Source organism: Nycticebus coucang, chromosome 11, assembly GCF_027406575.1.
Source record: "Nycticebus coucang isolate mNycCou1 chromosome 11, mNycCou1.pri, whole genome shotgun sequence".
Lineage (NCBI taxonomy): Eukaryota > Metazoa > Chordata > Mammalia > Primates > Lorisidae > Nycticebus > Nycticebus coucang.
The window spans coordinates 124,455,748-124,479,987 of record NC_069790.1 but is presented as its reverse complement, the minus strand read 5'-3'; the positions used below and the strand labels follow the sequence as shown (position 1 = coordinate 124,479,987).

Below are 24,240 nucleotides of genomic sequence, written 5' to 3'. Positions count from 1 at the left end.
GCACAGCTCCTTCGCTACTGGACATCAGACTGGTGCTCAGTAATCTGTGGTGTGTTCAGGGGAACCTGGGAGTGGAGGGCTCAGGACCCGCTGGCTCTGGTCTCAGCAGCTCCTCCCTGTGGCAGGAACACACCAGCTGCACTGGTTGTTCTAAGGGGGTTTGGACATGGCCGAGTGCTGAGCCCGGCTGTCCTTAATTAGAAGAAAAAGTTAAGTGAGTGCTGATTTGTGGACCTGCCACTCCCTTGCTGTCCTGAACCAACTCTTTCTGTCTTTCTGTCTGCTCGGAGTGGCAGCAGGGTCCATGCGTACTGTACCTGTAGGCTGTAATTGGACTTCCCTCTAATGAGCTGTGTGATGAGTTCTGCTGTGTGCTGAAAGTGGATTTTTTCTGTTAAAAAAAAAGGAAGGTGTTTGTCAAAACCCATAGTACCATCACAGGAGTGCCATGCAGGGAGCTCACATCCAGTCCTTACCGTCAGCCGTGGCATGAATGATCAGAAATTTCTGTTCCTCTAATGCGGAGATCCGATGGGCTACCTTGGTCATCTGCATAAGCAGAGGCAAGGGGGACAGGATGAGTGGGCTGCGCTGTGAGCGCTGGCCATTTCTACTGGAAACTGACGGAGAAGGTCAGTGATGTGTCCTGGACATTGCGCCCTGGAGAATGTGCAGTGATAGGACAGCCGCCCTGCAGCCCGCTCTCCCTGCATTAGCTCCTTTGAGGACCAGGAGGCAGGAAGGTAGAAAAGTAGAGAGAGTTCCCCCGACTCCAGGTGGCCTCAGAGGCCATTGCTTCCCTGGAGCCCCAGGGCCAGTGGAGTTCCCATCCTGACGGCGCAGCCCTGCCTGGCACCACACACGGCTCGCAGATACTGTGTCCAACATCTGTGCGGAGCATCTGCAAGGTTCTGACTTGGGAGGTGGTGTCAGAGGCGTTTTCTGTCTTATTCTCCCAAAGTGGCACCAGCTGTGGTGCAGGGAGAGCCAGGCCTCCTCCATCTGGACAGCCCCATGGACTTGTCTCTCCAGTCCTGGGGGATCAGGCTGAACTGAGAGGCCCCACAACGTCACGTCAGGGCTGGTGGAAGGTCGTGTTCAGGGCTTTCTTTTTTTTTTTTTTTCAGTTTTTGGCCGGGGCTGGGTTTGAACCCACCACCTCCGGCATATGGGGCCAGTGCCCTACTCTGTTGCCCTACACAGGTGCTGCCCTCAGGGCTTTCTTGAGGTGGGCTTTGATGGTGGACAGGAAGAGGAGTGGGGAGCAGAGGGCTGGAGGGGTGGGGGGAGCTTGGAGAAGGGGCTGACTGATCTCCTCTCATGCCCACCTGCCACGTGGCAGCTGTGCCCACATACCTCATACGCCCTGTTGTCCAGCCCATGGAGGCCCAGGTACCTCTCGGAAAACGCGGATGCTGGACAGAAGCAGAGGGAAGGGGGTCACCTCCTGTCGTGCAGTACCCAGACCCCGGGGAGCGCCCTGGGACACTGGAATGTTTGTTTTGTGAATGCACCACCTAAATCTCTTGGGTCTTTATACAGGTAGTCAGACAGTCCAGTACCAACATTAAAATACACTAACGTTGGTGGGTGGATTTTTCTCAGAAGAGCAAAATCCAAAATTTGGTTTCATTGAACCAAATCTAATTGATGTGACTCCTAAATTAACAGGTGAGCTCTGCTCCATTTTCAAACCCGGGAGGGGGACACGCAGCGAGATGACACATCTCCTTCAGGGTTTGTTTATTTTTTAAAAAGTCTGGCCTGTCCCTGCTCCACCATAAGGCCCTACTGCCCGGGGGAGACGGAGGCTGCCTCACCAGGCAGTCAGGGAGGGAGATCCCCCACAAAGGCTCAGGGCCCCAGGGTGACCCACTAATGGGCATTTGAATCAGGTAAATATGAGATGCCACATGATTGTAAAATTAAGAAAGTCTCACTGAATTTGAAAAATGCACATGTACTCCCATGAGAAGATTACTCTTAAATTATTCAAATTTTGAACAGGAGAGTTTTTGTATAAGTTGAGATTTGCATTAGAAAGAGCCCATATCTTTGTGAGACTTTTGGCTGCCAGAGGGTGGCTGTGCCCTTGGTGTCCCTGAATTGCTCAGTGGGGCCCAGGGTGCAGGGATGGGACCCCACAGGGCCTCCCTCCTGGGAGCGAAGGGCTTCCAGCAGGGCTCTGGCAGGCCAGCGGCCAGAGGCCTCTTGATTCCCACCTCCCACCGCAGTGTTGCTTAGCAGCCCTGAGTGCGAGCTCTCAGAGGCATGTTCAAGGCCTCTCTGCATTTCCTAAAATGTGGGCTCACGTCATGGAGCCACTCCTATCTTGGGAGTGGGTGACCAGAAGGAGGATAATGCAGGAAGCCTAGAACCCCAAAACGCTGGCAGTAAAGCCCATCTGTGTCCAGCTGAGGCGTCATTCCCTGCTCTCCCAGGACGGGTGCTGGCCAGATGCTGTTTGCGTGGCCAGGAGGAAGGTGGGCAGAGTTTGAGCTATCAGTCCTGCTGATTTACCCTCTCCGGGGAATTCTCCCTCAGCCCCTGCCCACAAGGAGGAAGGGTGTTGGGTCCGCTGGCCTTGGCAGCTGCATCCCAGCACACAGGCCTGCCTCATACCTCCCAGGGCAAGCTGCAGCCAGGTTCTGTGTTTAACTCTGGGTCATGTGTGCTGGGATGTGACTTCTAGGCATTGGGATAGAACCCCTTCTTAGAAACACACGATTGAGATCCTCCCTCTCACTCCCATTACCCAGGTTCTTCCTGGGAGGTATTATGGGCCATGCCAGTGGGTTAGCTTATTATGACCCGGGGCACCTGAGGTTGGGGGTGAGGGGCTGGCTGCGGCAGAGGAAGGGGGCCACGGGCCTCTTACCATACAGCTTGAAGTCTGTTATTGGGGAGAGGGCAGCGCCACAGGTGAAGATTGGCCCCTGGTTCTCCGTCTTGGCCGGCAGAATGCAGGTGCTCAGGTAGCCGCCGTAATCCTAGGAGAGACAGAGCAAGGACCACCTTGGCACAGAAAGCTGGTGACTGAACACCCATCTTCACAGAGTATTTTTGTTTTGATTTTAATTTTACAAGTTGTGTAAGTGTGGTAGCAAGAGCTGAGAGCAACGCTCTCCCAGTATACCCCTTCCCTGGGCTTCTGTGTCAGGGCGTGAAGATGCCACGTGACAGCCACTTGGAAATACAGCTGTGGACTATGCGATGTGCATGAGGGTTGGGTTGCTCCACCGCACTTCCTGCCACCGGCTGGACTACAGGGAGGGTGGTGGTCAGTGCCAAGACCCGAGTCCTGGTGTGGCCTGTGGCTCCTCCCTGTCCCATGCATCCTGTGCTGGCGTAAGGCCCTAAGTCCCTACACTGCCCTGAGCCACTTGCAGGCAGCCACCTGGAGGAAGCAATGCTCCCACCTGCAGTGACCTTGTCACCTGCAGAGCCAGGCTCAGGGATGCTGTGGACTCCCAAGGAGATGCCCCACAGGGAACCAGGACACTGCACAGGGACTTCAACCTGGCATGTGTGGGAGAGACACTGTGTGTGTACATGTGAAAATATGTGTAACTGTGTGACTATGTGTACATGTGTGAGCACTGTGACTGTGTGTACATGTGTGAGCACTTGTGACTGTGTGTTCATGTGTGAGCGTATGACTGTGTGTACATGTGTGAGCGTATGACTGTGTGTACATGTGTGAGCACTTGTGACTGTGTGTTCCTGTGTGAGCGTATGACTGTGTGTACATGTGTGAGCACTGTGACTGTGTGTACATGTCTGAGCATGTGACTGTGTACATGTGTGAGCACTGTGACTGTGTGTACATGTGTGAGGGTATGACTGTGTATGCATGTGTGAGCACTTGTGACTGTGTTTTCCTGTGTGAGCGTATGACTGTGTGTACAGTGTGAGCACTTGTGACTGTGTGTTCCTGTGTGAGTGTATGACTGTGTGTACATGTGTGAGCACTGTGACTGTGTGTACATGTGTGAACACTTGTGATTGTGTGTTCCTGTGTGAGCGTATGACTGTGTGTTCATGTGTGAGCACTTGTGACTGTGTGTTCCTGTGTGAGCGTATGACTGTGTACATGTGTGAGCACTTGTGACTGTGTGTTCCTGTGTGAGCGTATGACTGTGTGTACATGTGTGAGCACTGTGACTGTGTGTTCCTGTGTGAGCGTATGACTGTGTGTACATGTGTGAGCACTTGTGACTGTGTGTTCCTGTGTGAGCGTATGACTGTGTGTACATGTGTTCCTGTGTGAGTGTATGACTGTGTGTACAGTGTGAGCACTTGTGACTGTGTGTTCCTATGTGAGTGTATGACTGTGTGTACATGTGTGAGCACTGTGACTGTGTGTACATGTGTGAGTACTTGTGACTGTGTGTTCCTGTGTGAGTGTATGACTGTGTGTACAGTGTGAGCACTTGTGACTGTGTGTTCCTGTGTGAGTGTATGACTGTATGTACATGTGTGAGCACTGTGACTGTGTGTACATGTGTGAGCACTTGTGACTGTGTGTTCCTGTGTGAGTGTATGACTGTGTGTTCATGTGTGAGCACTGTGACTGTGTGTTCCTGTGTGAGCGTATGACTGTGTGTACATGTGTGAGCACTTGTGACTGTCTGTTCCTGTGTGAGCGTATGACTGTGTGTACATGTGTTAGCATTTGTGACTGTGTGTTCCTGTGTGAGCGTATGACTGTGTGTACATGTGTGAGCACTGTGACTGTGTGTTCCTATGTGAGCGTATGACTGTGTGTACATGTGTGAGCACTTGTGACTGTGTGTTCCTGTGTGAGCGTATGACTGTGTGTACATGTGTGAGCACTGTGACTGTGTGTACATGTGTGAGCACTTGTGACTGTGTGTTCCTGTGAGTGTATGACTGTGTGTACAGTGTGAGCACTTGTGACTGTGTGTTCCTGTGTGAGTGTATGACTGTGTGTATGTGTGAGCACTTGTGACTGTGTACATGTGTGAGCACTGTGACTGTGTGTTCCTGTGTGAGCATATGACTGTGTGTTCATGTGTGAGCATGTGACTGTGTGTACGTGTGTGAGCGTGTGACTGTGTGTACATGTGTGAGCATGTGTGTGACTGTGTGTTCATGTGTTGAGCACTGTGACTGTGCATTCATGTGTGAGCACTGTGACTATGTGTACATGTGTGAGCACGTGTGTGACTGTGACACTGGAGGGCTGCAGGATGCAGTGCAGGAGTCCTCTACTGCCCAGGACACTCACGGGTGCAGATGGGCTGTGCGCAGGGTTCTGGGTCCCCCTGGTCTACTCGGGGGATGAGAAGAGGAAATGTGGGGTAGGGGGAAGGCCACTAGGTACTGATTCCGGAGCAACAAAATTACATGGCCTGTGACACTTGGTCTAAGGCAAGCTGGCAAAGCAAAACACACCTCGCACTACTTGACGGGTGCGTGAGGATCCAGTAGGGCAGAGTGATGGCACAGAGACAACAGCAGGGTGCCCGGCCACCTCTTCTAGAGGGTCTCAGAGAAGGAGGTGCATGGGCTACACTCTAAGGGGTGCACAGGCCCCTTTCTGCAGCACCCTCGCAGCCGGTTCTGCCGAGCCAACCCTCGTGGAGAAGCTATCTGCTGCCCAGTCATCCTACATCCTCTGTAGCAAGTCCGTAAGGGTCCCGAGTGGGTGCAGCTGTGCTAAGGCACAGAAGGAGCCCACACTCTCAGGAGCGACATCCATGTGCACTTGGGCAGAGTGGAGGCTGGACAAGGACTGGCCACAGCCGGGCCCCCTGCAGCTCGAGGAAGAGAGGTGATTGGGACCCTGACAGAGCTCTCCAGCAAGGACCTGGCTCCTCCCTTCTTTCCTTCTAGACAATGTACAAAGAAACTTTGATAAATGAGCTGGTCAAATGGGAGCAAGTTGGTTCTCCTGGGAAACCACAGCATTGCCCAGTGGAGAACTTAAGAGGAACTTCTCCATCTTCCATTGCTGGAATCACCAAACAACTGGCTCCTCATTCTCATAAAAATAACTACCTGTGATGGGAGTGGGGACAGGGGAGGAGAGAGGAGGTTGGGGGTTATTACGGTGTATGGCACACCTCTTGGGAGCAGGACACAATTATAAGAGAGACTTTATCTAACAAATACAATCAGTGTAACCTAATTCTTTGTACCCTCAATGAATCCTCCACCTCCAAAATAACTACCTGTGCACCACCCGACCAGGGATGCTCCTGTAAATCAGGATGGGCCTGGGGATGATGCACCTGCAGGCTCCTGACACAAGGGTGTCCAGAGAGGAGGCGGCAGGGACTCACCTTCCCGAAGACAGCCACCCGGGTCCTGTCAATGTACTGCTCCTTCAGCATCATCCTGCATGGCCAGAGAGGAGAGGGGTTCAGTGCCTGGCAGGCAGTGTTCTGCCCCACTGGGGACCAGAGCGATTTTTCCAAACATTTCAAGTGCAAAAATCCCCCTTTCAAATACAAAACAATCTTGTAATTCTAATAATTGTTCACTGCTTTTATTTATTTAGCACAAGTTGGTATGTTCATGTGAACCCTTGAAGCACCCTGGCAGTAACTCCACAGAACGTATGGGCAGATGGCACTTAGCTGCAGGGAGCCCTCCCTCCATCCATGGCAGCCGAGCCCTCCGGACACTCAGCCGCTCCCTGGGGCCCTGCCCTCTGGAGGCTGTCCACCCCAGGCTGGGAGCCTGAAACGCCCAAGCACCCTGGGCTCTGGGATGGTCCTCTGGGGTCAGCAGGCTCCCAACCCACCTGTGGTACCCTGTGTCCCAGCTCTGGGAGGAGGACTGTGTCTTGTATCTGTTTGGCTGCAGAATGGCTCCTTCCCTGGGCCCCCGCAGCTGCCCTGCTTTGGAAGCCGCCAGCTCTGAGCTCCACGCTGGCCATCCCCATGATGGTCCCTTTGTTTCCTCCACAAAGCTGCTGGACTTCTTTTGGATTTGGACCCCTTCAGCCTCAGGGAGCCCTGTCACCTGCCGGCTTTCTACACTGAGATTACTGTCCACCTGGATTTTACATCTAACCAAACTGCAACAGCAAGTGTGGGTGTAAAATAAAGATATTTTTTGGCATTGCTCAAGCCCTGTTAAGTTCTTAGTTGAGACACTCCCCTGAAAACAAAAGTCAGATTAACAAGAGGGAAGGCAGAGAGGTTTACTGACACCTGTTCTACCCATCACACGGGGCGAGCTCAGTTCAGAAGTCTCTCTCTCAAGGCGTGTGCTCAGGCCCTTGCTTAGATAGTATTTCATCAAAGAGCTGTCAGTCTCGGCATAGTGACAAGACGAAGGCCAGAGTCATTCTAGTCTTTTGAAAGGCTGGAACTGTGGGAAGGTAGTGAAGTCTGTCCTCCGATCCCTGGTGCTGCTGGTGTCTTCTATGGGCTATGAGCAGGTGCCGTCCCCCATGAGGAAGGACGTGTCTCCTGCCGCCGGGCAGAGGCTGGGGCAGCGTGTTCCTTGCATTTCCCCATCCACTCTTTAACTCAGACAGCCTCGTATTCTGGGGAGAAATATTTTGGTTTCCTTCAGTGGATAAATGAATTAATGAATAAATCCAATGGAGGACTTACGTCTATTGTTCTTTAACACACGACCCAGGGTGTGTGTGTGCTCATGTGTCTACCTCGGATCCAAAAAGAAAAATGAAGAAAATCCCAAGTAAAGCCTAGACACAGCCTGTCTCAGTGGAGCAGAAAAAGGAGAGTATATCTCAATGTATAACATTAGAATCAATAGATGCTTAGTGTGTTTGAGCAATTGTTAACAGATCCTAACAGGAATATTACTGCACAGAAAGCAGCAGGGAACTAGGAGTGGGTGTGTAGACATGGCTCAAGAAAGAGAGGAAGCGACCCTTCAAGGGAAAGTTAAAGATGCAGAGGGAAGGAGGGCACCGGCTGGCTCTGCAGGGAGCAGCGTGCACAGGGATCCCGTCCCCCCAACTGCTGCTCTAGCTGGTACTGGATACGCCTGCTACAAAGGGAGGTGAGAGCAGAGAAATCACAGAGACGCGACAACCAAGCTTGAGAATATGGAAGAAAATACTCGACAAAATACCTAATGGGTCCACGGTGGTGGCCTCTGGGGTGTGACAGGGTGGGGGAGCAGGGGTAGGGCAAGGGAGCCTGCTGTTATGATCAGATTGTGTCCCTGCAAGTGAGGTCTCCCGAGGAAGTGACGTGTGTGGGAACAGGGCCCCTGCAGGTGCAGCTTGCTAAGGTCAGCCAAGGTCAGCCAGGAGTACAGGCGCCCTAACCCACCATGACTGGGTCCTTCCCAGAGAAGAGCGAGACACAGGGAGACCCCGAGGGGACACGGGGCATTGGGGCGATGCATCTCCAAGCCCAGGGACACCAAAAACAGCTGCAAACACCAGATGGGGAAGAGGCAGGAAGGGACCCTGAAGCTCGCAGAGGGGACAGGGCCTGCCACAGTGGCTTTGGTGTTCTGCTGCTAGAGAACTAATACTTTTTTTTTTTTTTTTTTTTAGAGACAGAGTCTCATATTATCGCCCTCGGTAGAGTGCCATGGTGTCACACAGCTCACAGCAACCTCCAGCTTTTGGGCTTAGGTGATTCTCTTGCCTCTCAGCCTCCCAAGTAGCTGGGACTACAGGTGCCCACCACAACGCCTGGCTATTTTTTTTGTTGTTGTTGCAGTTTGGCTGGGGCTGGGTTTGAACCCACCACCCTCGGTATATGGGGCCAGCACCCTACTCACTAAGCCACAGGCACCCAAAAACTAATACTTTTGCTTTTTTTTTTTTGTAGAGACAGAGTTTCACTTTACCACCCTTGGTAGAGTGCCATGACGTCACAGGACTCACAGCAACCTCCAGCTCTTGGGCTTACATAATTCTCCTGCCTCAGCCTCCCGAGTAGCTGGGACTATAGGCGCCTGCCACAACGCCCGGCTATTTTTTTGTTACAGTTTGGCTGGGGCTGGGTTTGAACCTGCCACCCTTGGTATATGGGGCCAGTGCCCTACTCACTGAGCCACAAAAATGTGGTGCAGGCATTATAGAGTAGCCCAGAAGGCTTCACATCATGTCCACAGGCTTGGGATATGGAGGGGCGGCACACACTAAGAAACTTGGCTGGGAGCACGATGGAGGGCCTGGGACTCTGCTCCAAAATCTCCGATTTTTTTTTTTTTTTTTAATTTGGCCGGGGCTGGGTTTGAACCCGCCACCTCCGGCATATGGGACCGGCGCCCTACCCGCTGAGCCACAGGGGCCGCCCCAAAATCTCCGATTTTGATTCTGGTCTGCTCTTAGTGGATAGTGGAACCCCAGGGTCAAGGAGAGTAGGTTTCACCTGCTCAAACCCTGGGGTGCTTTTTGTTATGGGGATGGTCAGAGGACAGCAGGGCCCAGCAGCACCATGCGGGGCACCATCCTCCTCGGGCACTGAGTTCAGCCCGTGCTGTGCTGGGGCTGCAGAGAGGCCAGAGCAAGGCCTTGGAGAGACACCACGCTCAGCCCCCAAGGTGTGTGCTATCTGTGGGGGAGGCAGGAGGACACAGGGGATAGCATGGTAACACTGTTAACTCTCCCCAGACAGCCACTGATGAGCAGTGGAGATACAGCGCGGAGGCAGAGGCACAAAGTCCTGGGCTGGGCTGGGACAGGGGAGAACCATGGGGAAGGGAGGCCACAAAGACTGGCAGGGACAACAGGGCCACGCGTGAGCACGGCGTGTCTGGGGCCACAGGAGCCTGCAGTGGGATGACAGCATGTGTGTTGGAGTGCTGTCTTTCCCTCCATGAGAACCTGTGGCAGGGCTGCAGTTGGCTGCCCCACAGTGGCATCCCCGCCGTGCCGAGCTCTCCCTGCCCAGGCAGCAGTGGGCCTGGCCACATCCACCTGACACAGGAGCCTCCAGCGGGCACTCTTGCCTTTGGGCTTGACACAAGTTCTCTTGAAGAAGGCTTGAGCCATTTTCTGTGCTTGCGACACTGGGTCCCCGTTTCCTACAAAAGGCTGCACCCTCATGATGGCTCCAGGCTCCGCCAGTGCTCACACTCAGGCTCCCGTGAGCCCTGGGGGCATGAGCCTTGATGTATTGACTGCTTCTCTGAACAGGCTCTGCCTTGGTTTTAAACAGATGGCTGGGCCGATTCTTTATTTCTATGACGTTGAATGTGAAACAGCTTTTCCCTTGATCCTGTGCTCCGAGGGAGACGCTGGACTCAGCCAAGTGCCATAGGTGAGTCTGAAGGATGCTGTGACCTTCCACCTGGGCCCTGAAGGTGGGAGGCCCTGAGCCTCTGGGAGGACGTAGACCAGGTGGGGGTCAGGACAGAGCAGGAGAGGGCAGGAAAAAGCCACGGACACATGAACAGGAGGTGAGAAGAGCCTCATATGGCCCCTCGTGGAGGCCCAGCCGGCTGCACAGCCCGGGCTGGGGCCATCTTCCTCCTCTGGGGTCCCCTGTAGTTGGCTGCCACCTGCCTGTCCTCCTTCCAAACTTAATCCAAGTGTTCACTTATCACCTGTGTCTTTTGTGCAGGAGGCTGACCCCCCACCCCCCTCCCCATACCAGGCTCAGGTGGGTCCTGCAGTTTCAGGGTGACCCTGTATACGTCTTGCCAGTGGGGGTGGGGGCATCCTGGGTTCCTGGCTCTGGAGTGGGCAGGGCAGAGCCAGGAAGACAGAAGAAGAGCTTGCTGTCTGGGGAGACTCTTCCCTCCCTCCCCAACCTGTTGGACATGAGCAAAAAGCATGGAGCCAGGTGTGATGACAGCCATGTGGTGAGGAAAGGGACAGTCAGCTTGGGGTAAGGCCACTGTGGCTGGCTGGACAGACAGGCAGAGAGGCTGTCTTTGGGACACTGTTGGTCTCTGGATCTATCAACCCTGACGCCCCAGCCCTGGGGACTTTCAGAGCCAACACAGTCCTTTATTTTTATAGCACATTTGCAATTATGTGTGTGGTGGTGTTGACGTCAAACAGAGGCAGCTATAGACACTCCTTCCCTGACTGAGTCTTCAGAGTTTCTCCCCATGTCTTTTGTAACACACACATGGGGGCTGAAGGTGTCACTCTGTCCCTGCCACAGGCTCAAAGTTCCCCAGAGGAGCAGAGGAGGCCATCTGTCCATCCATCCATCCACCCATCCATCCACTCACGGTTACATTCATTTAAAATCATGTACTGAGCACACACCATGTGCCTTCAACCTTTTTAAAAACAAGACAAAAATGTTATGGAAAAGTCAGTAATGTAAAATCTTTTAAATCTGCAAAGTACCCTGGCATGACAGGAAGTGGAGAGATGGCAAGTGCTCGTGGAGTCCTGCAGTGGCCAGAGGTGTCCCTGTGGGCTCTGCATCCCACCTGGGCATGCCCACGGCCGGCCTCCCGCACCCGGGTCACAGCAAGGACGAGGACGGCCATCGTCACCATGGAAGCCTGTCCTTGCCCTTCTCATCCTTCCAGGGGCCCGGGTCTGCGGCATCCTCAGGGTGAAGGTGGGGTGGGCTCTGCCGTCCTCTGTGCCCCGAGCCTGTAGAAACCGCGTTTCTTTCTACAAAGTAAGGCTGAGGCCAGCTGCAGCCCGGCACCAGCTCTTGAGGGCTTTTTAAAAATTCCAGTGCAACAATAAAATTCAAAACATAATTTGAGCATCTGACCCTGGGTGCTAATACTTTCTGTTCTCGGTAGTGCCTGGCTGGCCCTGCTGACCGGGAGAGGGGGACGTGATGGGACGGGGTAGGCACCTGACTTTGTCCAGGGCAGAGGGGGCATTTCTGATCTCCTGCATGGGCATGGCGCCTCTTCTCAGTAATGGGGGACGCCCTGCAGAAACTCACATGCCTTCTCTTGTCCTAGCCTTCCTCCCCACCTGCTCTAATGTCCCCCTGTGAGCACTGGCCCAGGTTGGAGGCCAGCACAACACAGCTATGAGCTCACTCAGCTCATAGTTGCTGTGTTCACTGATTCAACAAATACTCTACTTATATGAACATCTGAGGGAGAACATTCCCAGGAAACTCACTTTGGAGTTGCCCATGAGGTTTTAAGTGTGAGCAGTTGCCTGAAAGCTGCAAGCAGGGACAGATAGCCCCACACCTGCCCCACGCCCATGCTCACCGCACAGCCTCCGTCTGGTCCTTCTCCTCCAGCGAGCCCAGCCGCCGCCTCACTTCGTGCAGGAGCTTGGTTCCCTGGAAGCCGCTGCCCCGGCCGTCACACCTGACCACCACGGCGCCGTGGCTGCTCACCATCACCGTCTCCCAGCTCACCTCGAACCTCTCAGCCACGCTCTGGCTCCCTGGGGTACCGTCCCTGGAGAAGAGAGCCTGGGCCTCAGTACTCTGGCTCTTCACCCTGCCTCCATGCCCAGTACTGCTGCCCAGGGCTGCGCCAGGGGTCATCCATGCCTGTGGGCGAGGAGGAGGAGGACCACAAGGACTCAAAGACCCTAGGCCATCCGCCACCGCCAAACACACTGGCACCTCAAAGTAGCCATCAGAGTACATTTATTTGGTGAGGGAATCAATAAAATCCTCCCAACTCCTCTTTTTGGGGTGACACCCTCTGTGACAGACCACTGCTGCCCTTCCTGGTCCCAGGCACAAAGCGTGCCTCTCAGCCCCTACCACGCAAGTGACAATGTGTGGACGCTTGAGCATCACCCCTGCTTGGAAGAAATGATCTTCCTTTGGCTAAGTCAGCAGAAACCGCACCGCTGCTATTAGGGGCGGCTTCCCTGCCTCCCTGGCATCTCCTGGCAGGGTCCTCAGAGCCCACCTCCTCCCACTGCTTGCACAGGGCAGCATTTACATCACAGGCATGGGCCAGGACCACAAACACAGCTGCTTTTGACATGGGACTGGTTGTCAAACATTTACCAGCACACTATGGGCACCTGAGAGATTTTTAAATGATTTTTCCTTTTGGTGGAAAAGAATGATCAGGGGAGAAAGCCAGTGCCTGCTCCAGCCTCTCCCCCAGTAGGTGTAGCAGAGAGAATTTGCTGAGGTGGCCTGCAGACCCTCTTCTCCAAGGAGATGACAGCGTAGACCTCCCTCCAGCCACCAGGGCATTGTGTCAAGGTCTGAGGGAGGGTAGGGAGGTGTGGGGTGCATGCAGGGAAGTATGGGGCACAGACGGGCAGGTGTGGGGCGCAGGTAAGGTCGTGTGGGACACAGGGCAGGGGATCAACATCTGAGTAGTGCACTTGGGGGCTTCTGTGTTAAGGAGCCTGGTCACATCATGATGTAGTTTTATGTCAAGTGTGTGAGGTTTCTTGATGCTTCTCTTTTGAAGCAAGTGTCTCCTGGTATAGTTCCTTTGGAGTCCTGGGCACCCCAAATCACCCCGCTGTCACAGTCGAAGGCATAGCAAGAAACAAACAAGTAAAAGGATGTGCCGTGCAGGTGCGCTGACCAGGTGCAGAGCAGTGAGTCCACACAGCCCTGCCTGACCCCGACCCCGGCGGGGCCCAGCCACCTCCCTCCTGGAGTGTACACTTTCACCTCTGAACAGAAAGCCAATTGCTCTGTAAATCAAAAAGCTTTTTGAGATTTCTTTTAAGGTTGCAGAGAAAACCTGTGTACAGGGGAAAGAAGCTGTGAAATCATCAGCATCTTTGAGAAAGTGGTGAAAAATCTGGATTAGCTAGAGAAGGGGGAGGGATGGAAAACGTGTAAGTGTGAACATGGGTGTTTGTATACATGGAGGGGATGTGTGTGTGAGCCTGTGTGTGCAGGGGTGTCTGTGTGCAGGGAGGGGAAGTTGTGCATGTGTGTGAGCCTGTGTGTGCAGGGGTGTCTGTGTGCAGGGAGGAGAAGCTGTGCGTGTGTGTGAGCCTGTGTGTGCAGGGGTGTCTGTGTGCAGGGAGGGGAAGCTGTGCATGTGTGTGAGCCTGTGTGTGCAGGGGTGTCTGTGTGCATGGAGGAGAAGCTGTGCATGTGTGTGAGCCTGTGTGTGCAGGGGTGTCTGTGTTCATGGAGGGGAAGCTGTGCATGTGGGTGAGCCTGTGTGTGCAGGGGTATCTGTGTGCATGGAGGGGAAGCTGTGCATGTGTGTGTGAGCCTGTGTGTGCAGGGGTGTCTGTGTGCATGGAGGGGAAGCTGTGCATGTGTGTGAGCCTGAGTGTGCAGCGGTGTCTGTGTTCATGGAGGGGAAGCTGTGCATGTGTGTGAGCCTGAGTGTGCAGGGGTGTCTGTGTGCATGGAGGAGAAGCTGTGCATGTGTGTGAGCCTGTGTGTGCAGGGGTGTCTGTGTGCATGGAGGAGAAGCTGTGCATGTGTGTGAGCCTGTGTGTGCAGGGGTGTCTGTGTTCATGGAGGGGAAGCTGTGCATGTGGGTGAGCCTGTGTGTGCAGGGGTATCTGTGTGCATGGAGGGGAAGCTGTGCATGTGTGTGTGAGCCTGTGTGTGCAGGGGTGTCTGTGTGCATGGAGGGGAAGCTGTGCATGTGTGTGAGCCTGAGTGTGCAGCGGTGTCTGTGTTCATGGAGGGGAAGCTGTGCATGTGTGTGAGCCTGAGTGTGCAGGGGTGTCTGTGTGCATGGAGGGGAAGCTGTGCATGTGTGTGAGCCTGTGTGTGCAGGGGTGTCTGTGTTCATGGAGGGGAAGCTGTGCATGTGTGTGAGCCTGAGTGTGCAGGGGTGTCTGTGTGCATGGAGGAGAAGCAGTACGTGTGTGTGAGCCTGTGTGTGCAGGGGTGTCTTGTGTGCATGGAGGGGAAGATGTGCGTGTATGTGAGCCTGTGTGTGCAGGGGTGTCTGTGTGCATGGAGGGGAAGCTGTGCATGTGTGTGAGCCTGTGTGTGCAGGGGTGTCTGTGTTCATGGAGGGGAAGCTGTGCATGTGTGTGAGCCTGTGTGTGCAGGGGTATCTGTGTGCATGGAGGGGAAGTTGTGCATGTGTGTGTGAGCCTGTGTGTGCAGGGGTGTCTGTGTGAATGGAGGGGAAGCTGTGCGTGTGTGTGTGTGCAGGTGAATGTGAGGGTGGTGGCTGGAAAAATGTTAAACTCATCCAGATATAGAGGTAACTGGTTAATTGCAAAGTGGAATCAGATATTGGAATCTATGCCTGAGGCCATCTGTACAATGAAGGCTTTTGTTACTTAGAGATTAGGCCCTTAGGAAGGAAACAGGCCAGACCAGTGAAGCTATGGGAGCTCTCTTGTGGGGTGGCTTTACTCAGGGGTCCCCTCTGCTGTTCCTCATACACCCCCTATAGGCCTCTGGTCCTGCCTGATTCCTTTCAGGGACATCAGGGAGAATGGAGAGTTTCCTGCCCCTTGGGTCTTGAAAAAAAGCCCGAGAGTGAAATAGGACATTTGTCTACCGTCTGGGTGGTGTCTTCCTCTGAAGTGCTGTGTCCCATGTGCGCACACCTGGACGCTTGTCCTTGCTCAGGGCTACTAGGGGGCATTTGAGAAACTTGGCAGAGGACACTGCCAGTCTTCTAGCAACTTGACGCCCTCAGAGGTGTTCATGGAGCACCTGGAAAGTTGCTCTCAAACCTGAACCAGAGGGCTTGCTGTTCATATGAGGAAGAGCAGAAATAATTCTTTACTGGCAAAGTGGTGCTCAGGGCAGGATCTGGGGACGCGGGTCAGGCAGGTGAGGCATGTGGGGGCCTTAGTCTCTGTGTCTTGGGGTGGGCTCAGCACGCAGGTGCCCTTTGACCTACTGGATTGGCTTTCATGACTGTCCCTGAGCCCCTTTGCCAGCATTCTGCAGATGACCTCTGGAGACTCCCGGTTGCCGCAGCAGCCTGTCCTGGCCGCACTGGGACAGGCTGTGGCCACCTGCTTTCCTGTAACCTCAGGGGTCTCCAAGCTTAACAGAAAGACCCTGACATTTGTCAAGGGGCTAAACAGTCTTAAGCTTTCAGTCCGTAGCAATATCATTTCTCCTATGTGTCCTTTTTAAAGTGTTTGATGTCCACTCACCCGGGTGTCCCTGAGCCCAGAGTAAGCAGACAGGACGTGGGACACTTACACCACCAGGAGCAGAGGGTAGTGGGCCGTGTCGGTGAAGGTCGCTGGCTTCAGGATCTGCATGGGCAGGTCTAGGGAGGGGCCAAACACAGCAGCCGATTAGGGGGCAACTAGGGCCAGGAAGGGGAGGATTGGGTAATCCCCATGCAGCCTCAGGGGTGCCCACGGGTGACTGTGGGGTGCAGGGAGCTGGGGGGCTTGGGGGTGAGCCCACAAACCCAGGCTGGCCTAGAGTTTCCCCGCGGTGACTCCAGTTTGCTATGTGTCTTTGAGCAAATCATCCCCCAAACACAAGGTGTCTGAAGCCTAAACTTCATCTTGCACGTGGGATGCATCGAAAAACAGGACTGCCTGGAGTCCGACACCTGCTGGCAGCACAACGCATGGTGACTTCACAGTGTCTGTGACATGGCTGGGGACTGGGACGGGAAGGGACAGAGCGATGGGGACCCTCAACAAGTCTGACTGTGCTACGGTCACAACCAGGGCACTGGGGGTGGACCCGAGGTCCTGGGGAGGGAGAGTAGGCACCAAATCTCACGTGACATGGGCCCAGCTTCTCTTGCCTTCCCTTAAACCTTCCTGCCTGAGTCAGATTTTATTTACTGACATTACCAAAGGCACCGCAATTAAATCGGAATTAGTGGCTTTTCAATACAATTACTCTGTAGTCACCCCCGGCTGGGGCAGTTGCTGGGCAGCCTGCTCTGACCCCTCTTCTGAGAAGGGACTCCAGCAGAATGTTAATGGCTTGCAAATTGGATCAATGTCCCAGGGACTGGCAGCCAGGCCGGCCTTGGACTTCATCATTTAAATATCCATAATACATGGTCTGGACTGTGATCTGCCCCTGAAAGGCCCAAGGGCAGGCCTTGGAAACTAGGTTCTGACTGTCTGCAGGCTCTCAGGGGAACCCTTCGGGAAGACTTCTTAGTTTTCTAAAAAGTAACTTCAGCCTCTGGTAGCGGGAAAATTAAAAAAATAAAATACCACCAAGGAGGCTCGGCACCCATAGCACAGTGGTTATGGTGCCAGCCACATACACTGGGGCTGGTGGGTTCAAACCCAGCCGGGGCCAGCTAAGCAATAATGACAACTGCAACAAAAAAAATAGCCAGGTGTTGTGGTGGGTGCCTGTAGTCCCAGCTACTTGGGAGGCTGAGACAAGAGAATCGCTTGAGCCCAAGAGTATGAGGGTGACATAGTGAGACTGTCTCAAAAACAAAACAGGGCAGCGCCTGTGGCTCAGCTGGTAGGGCGCTGGACCCATATACCAAGGGTGGCGGGTTCAAACCCGGCCCTGGCCAAACTGCAACGAAAAAATAGCCAGGCGTTGTGGAGGGCGCCTGTAGTCCCAGCTACTTGGGAGGCTGAGGCAAGAGAATCGCCTAAGCCCTGGAGTTGGAGGTTGCTGTGAGCTGTGTGACGCCACAGCACTCTACCAAGGGCGATACGGTGAGACTCTGTCTCTACAAAACAAAACAAAACAAAACACCACCAGGGTGGTGGGGTCCACGTCTTTCAGATTTTCTATGACCCCAAAGGGGTGTCCTTTCAACACCAGCCCGGCATTAAAGGCTGCGCCCATCCACCTCTCAGGACAGCCTATGCGGAGGAGAGGTGGCGCGGGAAGGAGCAGCATGATTCGCTTCTGAGGGTCTCGGCTGCGGAGAGGGTGACAGGCAAGGAGACTGCCCGTGTGGTACTGGGCCCCGTGTGGTGCTGGGCTCTCATGCTGGGCCTGCATGGTGCTGGGGCCCGTGTGGCGCTGGGGCCTGTGTGGTGCTGGGCCCTCGTGGTGCTGGGTCGCATTGTGCTGGGGTCCTGCTGTGCCCCGCAGCCAGCCGTGGTGACTGGCTGGCTCAGAGTGGAAGTTTGGCTTCTCTGGGTAAAGGGGCGTCAGTAGCACTTACTGTAATCATCAATCTCGATCTTCCCGTATTCTATCGTAGGCATCTGCCGGTCATTTATGGCCTTCTGCACATGTTCATTTGTTTCTAGGTCAAAAATTTCTGAAAGAAAGAAAAACATGATGCATTGAGACTCAGTGATTACTTGCTGAATACTGACACACCTCACGGGTCTCCACACGCATCAGAGCACGCATTTCCACAGCAGTCCCGGTAGTGAGTGTCTCCATTTCTGTTGTACAGATCTCAAAATCGCTCCAGTGATGTGGGCCAGCCTCCTCCTCCTCACGATGAGAGGCGGCCTCTTCCCCCTGAGACGCTCGTGGCCCCTGGCATTTCTCACAGGTGCAGGAGTTTGGGGATGAGTCATCTCAAACCTGCTGGTTTTAGGAAAGTCAACACTGTATATCTTTCAGGCCAAGTGGATCCCCAAATACTGTGGCCGTAATAACATGAGAAGGCAAGGAAAGGACAGTGAAAACTGGAGGGTTACCTTTATTAAAGTTTCCCAGAAAAACAGATTCAGAGCTGTTACCTTAAACATAAGATTATCTGGTCTTTGAATAATTATATTTATTGACAATAAAGTCACATGGCCACATGTAACAACATGGTGGGACCGGCCCCTCCCACTCCGTGTTGGAGAGACGGAGGCCGACTCTGCACCTGTGGCCCAGATGCGCTGGGTCCTCACTGCTCAGGTTGCGAGGCGCACAGTCAGCTCACTGTGTCCTGCAGCTGCAAGGGACCCTCCTGAGCCCACTGTGTACTGACACGGCCATTCTACCTCATCTCACCCACCGACTTCCTTCCTCCTTTCCCATGCTAAGCCCACAGGTAGGGACAATTTGTGGCTAATTGTGAAAGGAAACTTTATCTTCAAAGAACTCTATCTTTGGCTCACCAAATTACTTTGAAACAGCTACAACTAACATTACAAACAGGGTCACAATCCACTTCGAGCCATTCCCTTATAACCCTTTTGAGAAGAAGCTACTCTGTAGATGTGTGCTCCCCGTGATGACTGGGGGCTGAGTGATCGCCTCAACAAGGGGACCCGGAAACCGGTGGCTGCATCTGCAGAACAACGTCCAAATTCTGGTGTTACTGGGGGTCCTAAGGACTGCCACCAAGCAGCTCCTGCAGAAAGTCAGAGGTCTGTGGCAGTTCCCAGCAAATAGACAAAATGAAAATGATGGCCAGGTGCAGGGGCTCGCGCCTGTGATCCCAGCACTCTGGGAGGCCTAGGTGGGTGGATTTCCTGAGTTTAGGAGTTCAAGACCAGCCTTAGCAAGATCTCATCTCTAATAAAAATAGAAAAACTAGTCAGGTGTTGTGCCGGGCGCCTGTAGTCCTAGCTACTGGGGAAGCTGAGGCAAGAGGATCACGTGAGCCCAAGAGTTTCATGTTGCTGTGAGCTATGAAGCCATGGCACTCTACCCAGGGTGACAGAGTGAGACTCTGTCTCAAAAAAAAAAACAGAAATAATTTACAAATTACAATTTACATATTTAAATTTTTAGCTTTGATGGAAAGGGAAAAAAATGGAGAAACTATTTTTTTTTATTTTCCAAATGGGTAGAATCTGAAGTTGGACTAACACTGCAAAAGAGCTATGTCTGTGGGGGTCACGTGTGGTGGTTAAATCCCAGAGAAGTCAAGTACTTGAGACCCAGCCCCAACTCTGAGACACCCAATCTTGGCTCCAGGGATGGTGCACTCTGCCCAGGAATCCTGCATGTGGGCTGGGAGAGGCACACCCCCGCACTGCCTGTGGGCTGCCCACCCCACTGTCTGCTTCACCCCAAGGCCACATCCTTAAGGGACGTGAGCTAGCAGAGCAGACTTCTGCTGAGTCCAAATGCACTCAGCCCTTTAACGCGAAGACACTGCAGGCACACAGCTGAGAGGAGCTGGTTTATGAGTAACTACTGACCTCGTGTTCTGGCCACATATGTAGGGTGGGAAAACCAGAAGGGAGCACTGCAGCCTTTCCCAAGTTCCTTGGTGCCCCAGGGCCTTTGCATCTGCTCTCCCATATCTGAAATCTTCCTCACTGGCTTCTTCTCCATCAAGTTGAGTGTCATCTCTTCAAAGAGAAGGCCTGCCCACCCTGTCCAGCTCTCTGCATGCAGTTAGCACCAAATGTGAGAGTTTTGGTCATTTTCCTGGCTTCATTTCCGCACGCCCCCTCCTCCCCCATCCTGGGCATGAAATGCACTACTTTACAGTAACCTGGGTGGAACCATGTGGAATCCAATTCACCCCCGGAAACTAAGCATCTTCAGATAGTGACCAAGTCTACATTTTGGCCCAAGTCTTTCTTTATGTTCCCACCTGGCTCTTTTGCCACAGCCCCAAAAAGATTGTGAAGAAACTCAATAGCATCCTTCTGGGGATGTCGTAGGAAGCCCCAGAGGCTCTCAAAGATCCCTGGGGTTCAGATCTCAAGTGACAAGAGCTGAAGAAATTCAGGCCTGACTATTACCCACTGCTTCTCGCATCACAAAAACCAACCAGACACTCCTGAAATCCACTACGGTTTCTGGTGCTTCAAAGACTAACAACGTACATAAGTTGATTCAGTTCACACTGTGAAAGGAGGCTGTGTATCATGTTACCCAAAGCCGAGCTCATGGGGGGCCAGAGCACGGTCTCCCGAGATCATCCTGAAGCCTCAGCCATGACCTTGGACAGCCTGCGATCTTCATGCTCTGCCCATCTCCACGATCAGCCCCGGTGGACCAGTGAGGACGTGGGGTGTGTGAATGTGGGTCAAACCGTGGAAATGGAAACTCGCACAGACCGAGGGGAAGACATCCTCAGCAGCCAGCATCACCACCGACACGTGCTGGGGTGTTGGTGTCTGCCACTGGGGCCAGAGGGGTTGGCGGGGGAACCCGATCTGTACTACGAAACTTCACAAAATGAAAGAGAATTGGGACAGGCCTCTCACAGTTAAAACAGGCTCTCTTCTCTACATGTCAGTAGTTGAATTTGATATTTCCGGCATCATCGTGAGTCTCTAATGGTGATTACTGAGGACAAGTTTCACGCTCGGGGAATAGCACTGTTTCCCTGCCACAGGGTTAAGCTCCCCAAGAGGAAGGGAGGACACAGAACAGCCACCGACACCCTGTCACAGATCCCAGACCTCCACGCAGGGGACCCAAGGTGTTCGTTTGAATAACTCTCCTCTGTTGAAATCCCACCCTACACAGGAAAGCACCAGAGCCACAGACTATTAAATTTAGTTAAATATTAGATTTCTCATTTAATGAGTGCCCACACAACTGGTTTTATCAGCAGAGAGCGGACTGTCTCACAGGGGAGTTGGTTAAGCCATTTTATTTGTTCCCATAATTGCATTCAAAGAGAGAGGGAGCTCAGCAGAGAAATAAGAAAAGATTGGCGTAGTCCCCGGAGGGCTCTTCTTTTGACTTCAGGGCAGTGGGGACCTCCAGCCTGAAGCACACAAACGGCCACTCCTTAATTAAATGTGAGCCCCTCTAATATTTGGTGGAATTAGCTATTATCAGATCTGGACACGGTCAGACCGCAGAGACAAACGCCCGCTCACGAGGCCGCCTCCCTCGCTGTGCCCACAGGCAGCCTACGAGCTGCTCGGAGACGTGCTTCCAAGTGGCCCGGTTGTTTCAGGGTATTGTTGGAACCAATGCCGGGCTAAATTTTAGAAAACCGGTGACCAGGCCTTAACAGAAAACAACAGGCAGCTGATCTAAGCAGGAGAGGGCCAGCCTGCCCCCTTATCATGTGTCTATAGAGAAGCTGTGGGATGTGTGTCCCCACCCAGATTAACTCCGGTCCCAGCCACGGAGGGGTCGGTGGCTGGTACAGGTGCCCTTTGTGGCACCAAGAGCTCTGAAGTCTCCAGCCCTTCTCCTCCGTCTCCCTGGTAGAGAGGGTGAATGCACCTACAGACATACCAGGCACTTGGCCTGCCCTCCACTTGGTCTTAGCCATGTGCCAGTTCGCCACCAAGGGTGCTGGGCCATCTGCAAACCGGCCCTCATGCCACCTTCCAGGGAGGCTGCCCGTGTATGCACCTGGGGTCCAGAAGACGTCCCATAGATGCACAGACATGGGGTGGGCTCCATGGAGCCAGTTCCCAGCCCTCAGCATGTAGTCCTTTAATTTTAGCAAAATGGAAGGAGAGTCTAACTGGGCTGAAAGTTGATAGATTGTTAAAAAGAACCCTAATGACGGATGACAGATGGGCTGCAATTTTTGGCATATGGCTCAGAAAGTGTTCAAATTAAGCGGCATTGCTGTGACACAGCTCCTAGTCTCCGTTTATTTATTCATGTGTCTGGATTTTCTGAGTAAGCAAAGGGAAACCACCAGCAAAAGAAGGACAGATACAGGGGCACGTGCCTTCCCACGTGGTCTTATTCTGGGATCAGGAAGAGCCACCCGTTCATTCGAGGACTAGTGAGAGAGAACCACTTCCATCTCACTAGGACACATATTCCCGAGAATCTGTCACTTTTTATGTCTATTATCATCGAAGTCTGTAATGTGCTAAGTGATAAGCAATCATTTTAATAATAATCGATCCAGAGGAAAACAGGTAACAATTATGGTCGCATGGTCACAAGATATTAAAACAAATAAACAAATCTCTGAAGGATTTCTGGGCCTGTATGACAAAGGCCTGCGTCTTAGAGGAATGATCTCAAGAAATGTTGGATTAGATGACGGCGGATACCAAATCGCTGTGGTGTTTAGACAACATAGGGTTATGCAATGATTTTATTTTCAAATGAAAATATTCTAAGTTGGGAGGTGCCTGTGGCTCAGTGAGTAGGGCGCCAGCCCCATATACCAAGGGCGGCGGGTTTAAACTCAGCCCCGGCCAAACTGCAACAAAAAAAAAAGAAAGAAAAAAAAATGTTCTAAGTATGCTTAAAATTTATCCTGTGACGTTCTTTAATGAGGAAAAACTTCAGGTGACACCTTGCATATGTGTGTGGGGTTACCTGACCTTTCAAAATTCTTTGGAGATTCAGGAGCAAAGCTAATTAAGGACTCTTGGCCTAGTTTGTCCCTGACAGGACATATCTTGGCGAGGGCTCCTAGCACAAACACTTTAAAATAAGACTGTGTATTTGGGCACTGACTTGCTCCTTACAATATTTGAAAACTGTTGGACTTGGGCACACATTTGCTGGTGTACCTTGAAACATGCTTCAGTTAGGCACCAGGGCTGTTTTCGGAATGCCAGGGACAGAACTGGCTTTCACCTCCATGTCTGAAAACCATTTGTGTTTGCTGGGCAGCCTGGTCTCAGGTGCTGGCCCCATGGCTATGATGGGGCAGGCTGCCCACTGGCCAGGCCTTTCTTTTGGGCATCAGGGCTCTACGCAGCTGCTTCACAAAGTGGGGGGGACCTTCTCCAGACAAGAATGGGCTGGTGAGCTTCTGCCACTGCACCCATAGAGACCCTAACAGGGGTGCCCAGCCCCTCTGTTTGGGCTTTGCCACAGTCAGCAAATGCCACGCTCGCCCTGGACTGCAGAGCAGCAGACGGCATCTCTGAAGCCCCTTGTGCCGAGTCCCTCCCTTCCTCCCTACGAGTCTTCAGAGAAGAGCCCTCACTGCCTGCTGCGTGGGACCCTCACACCTCACCCTGCACATAGTGACCACACATCTCCAGAGAGGGAAATCCTATGGCGTCACTCCTGGGACCTGCAGGACAGTGGCCACGCTCCTTGGTGTGACAGCAGAGCCTTGGTCACTTTGCTCATGTGGCATGTCCCACATATCTGTGTGTGGTGCAGGTTGGCTCCCCCGGAGCAAGGTGGGGAGGGCAGGCCACAACTCCACTGCATCCGGTGAGATTTCACAGAATACCTGATGCCCCCAGGCAGTGGGAGCTGGTTTTGCTTGTTCATGTAAACCCGGGTGTGGAGAATGGGGGGATTGATACCTTCTTTTTCAAGCCTGAACAGGAGCAGGAGCTAGGCTGATGGGTGACCCAGGTTCAGAGACTTGCTTTGGGGCAGGGCACTGCCTGAGAGGGAGGGCTGCCCTGGAGCTCCACGGCCCGTACATCTGTCCAGAACCAGCCGAGGTATGAGCCTCATGCCGACCAGCCTCCCAAGCCTGGCCGCGCTGCCCGTCCTGTTTACATTAAAACCGGAGCACATTAACTCTGATTTTGTTGGTTTTCCATCTGGATGCCCGAGTCATTTGAATACCCAGACACCGCGTGAGTGTGTGTTGGTCACAACTGTAATTACATTCTTAAGGAAACAGCTTTTAAATAATTCAGAGTCACATCTGTGCACACCCGCAGGCTCTGTTTGCAGATAAGATTTTCTAAAGAGG

At 53.2% G+C, this 24,240-nt stretch overlaps 1 protein-coding gene across 5 annotated transcripts in view; it reads right to left on the bottom strand.

Moving 5' to 3' along the window:
- Window positions 1–24,240, bottom strand: part of DPP6 (dipeptidyl peptidase like 6) — a 910,604-nt gene that overhangs the window by 3,038 nt on the left and 883,326 nt on the right. For all 5 annotated transcript variants that reach the window (XM_053608766.1, XM_053608764.1, XM_053608762.1 and 2 more), the window contains 8 exons: window positions 17,893–17,991; window positions 15,981–16,050; window positions 12,115–12,309; window positions 6,309–6,363; window positions 2,879–2,990; window positions 1,357–1,415; window positions 477–549; window positions 318–391 (listed from right to left, as the gene is read on the bottom strand). In XM_053608766.1, the coding sequence (XP_053464741.1) occupies window positions 318–391; window positions 477–549; window positions 1,357–1,415; window positions 2,879–2,990; window positions 6,309–6,363; window positions 12,115–12,309; window positions 15,981–16,050; window positions 17,893–17,991 (737 nt within the window). The remainder of the gene's footprint in view (window positions 1–317; window positions 392–476; window positions 550–1,356; window positions 1,416–2,878; window positions 2,991–6,308; window positions 6,364–12,114; window positions 12,310–15,980; window positions 16,051–17,892; window positions 17,992–24,240) is intronic.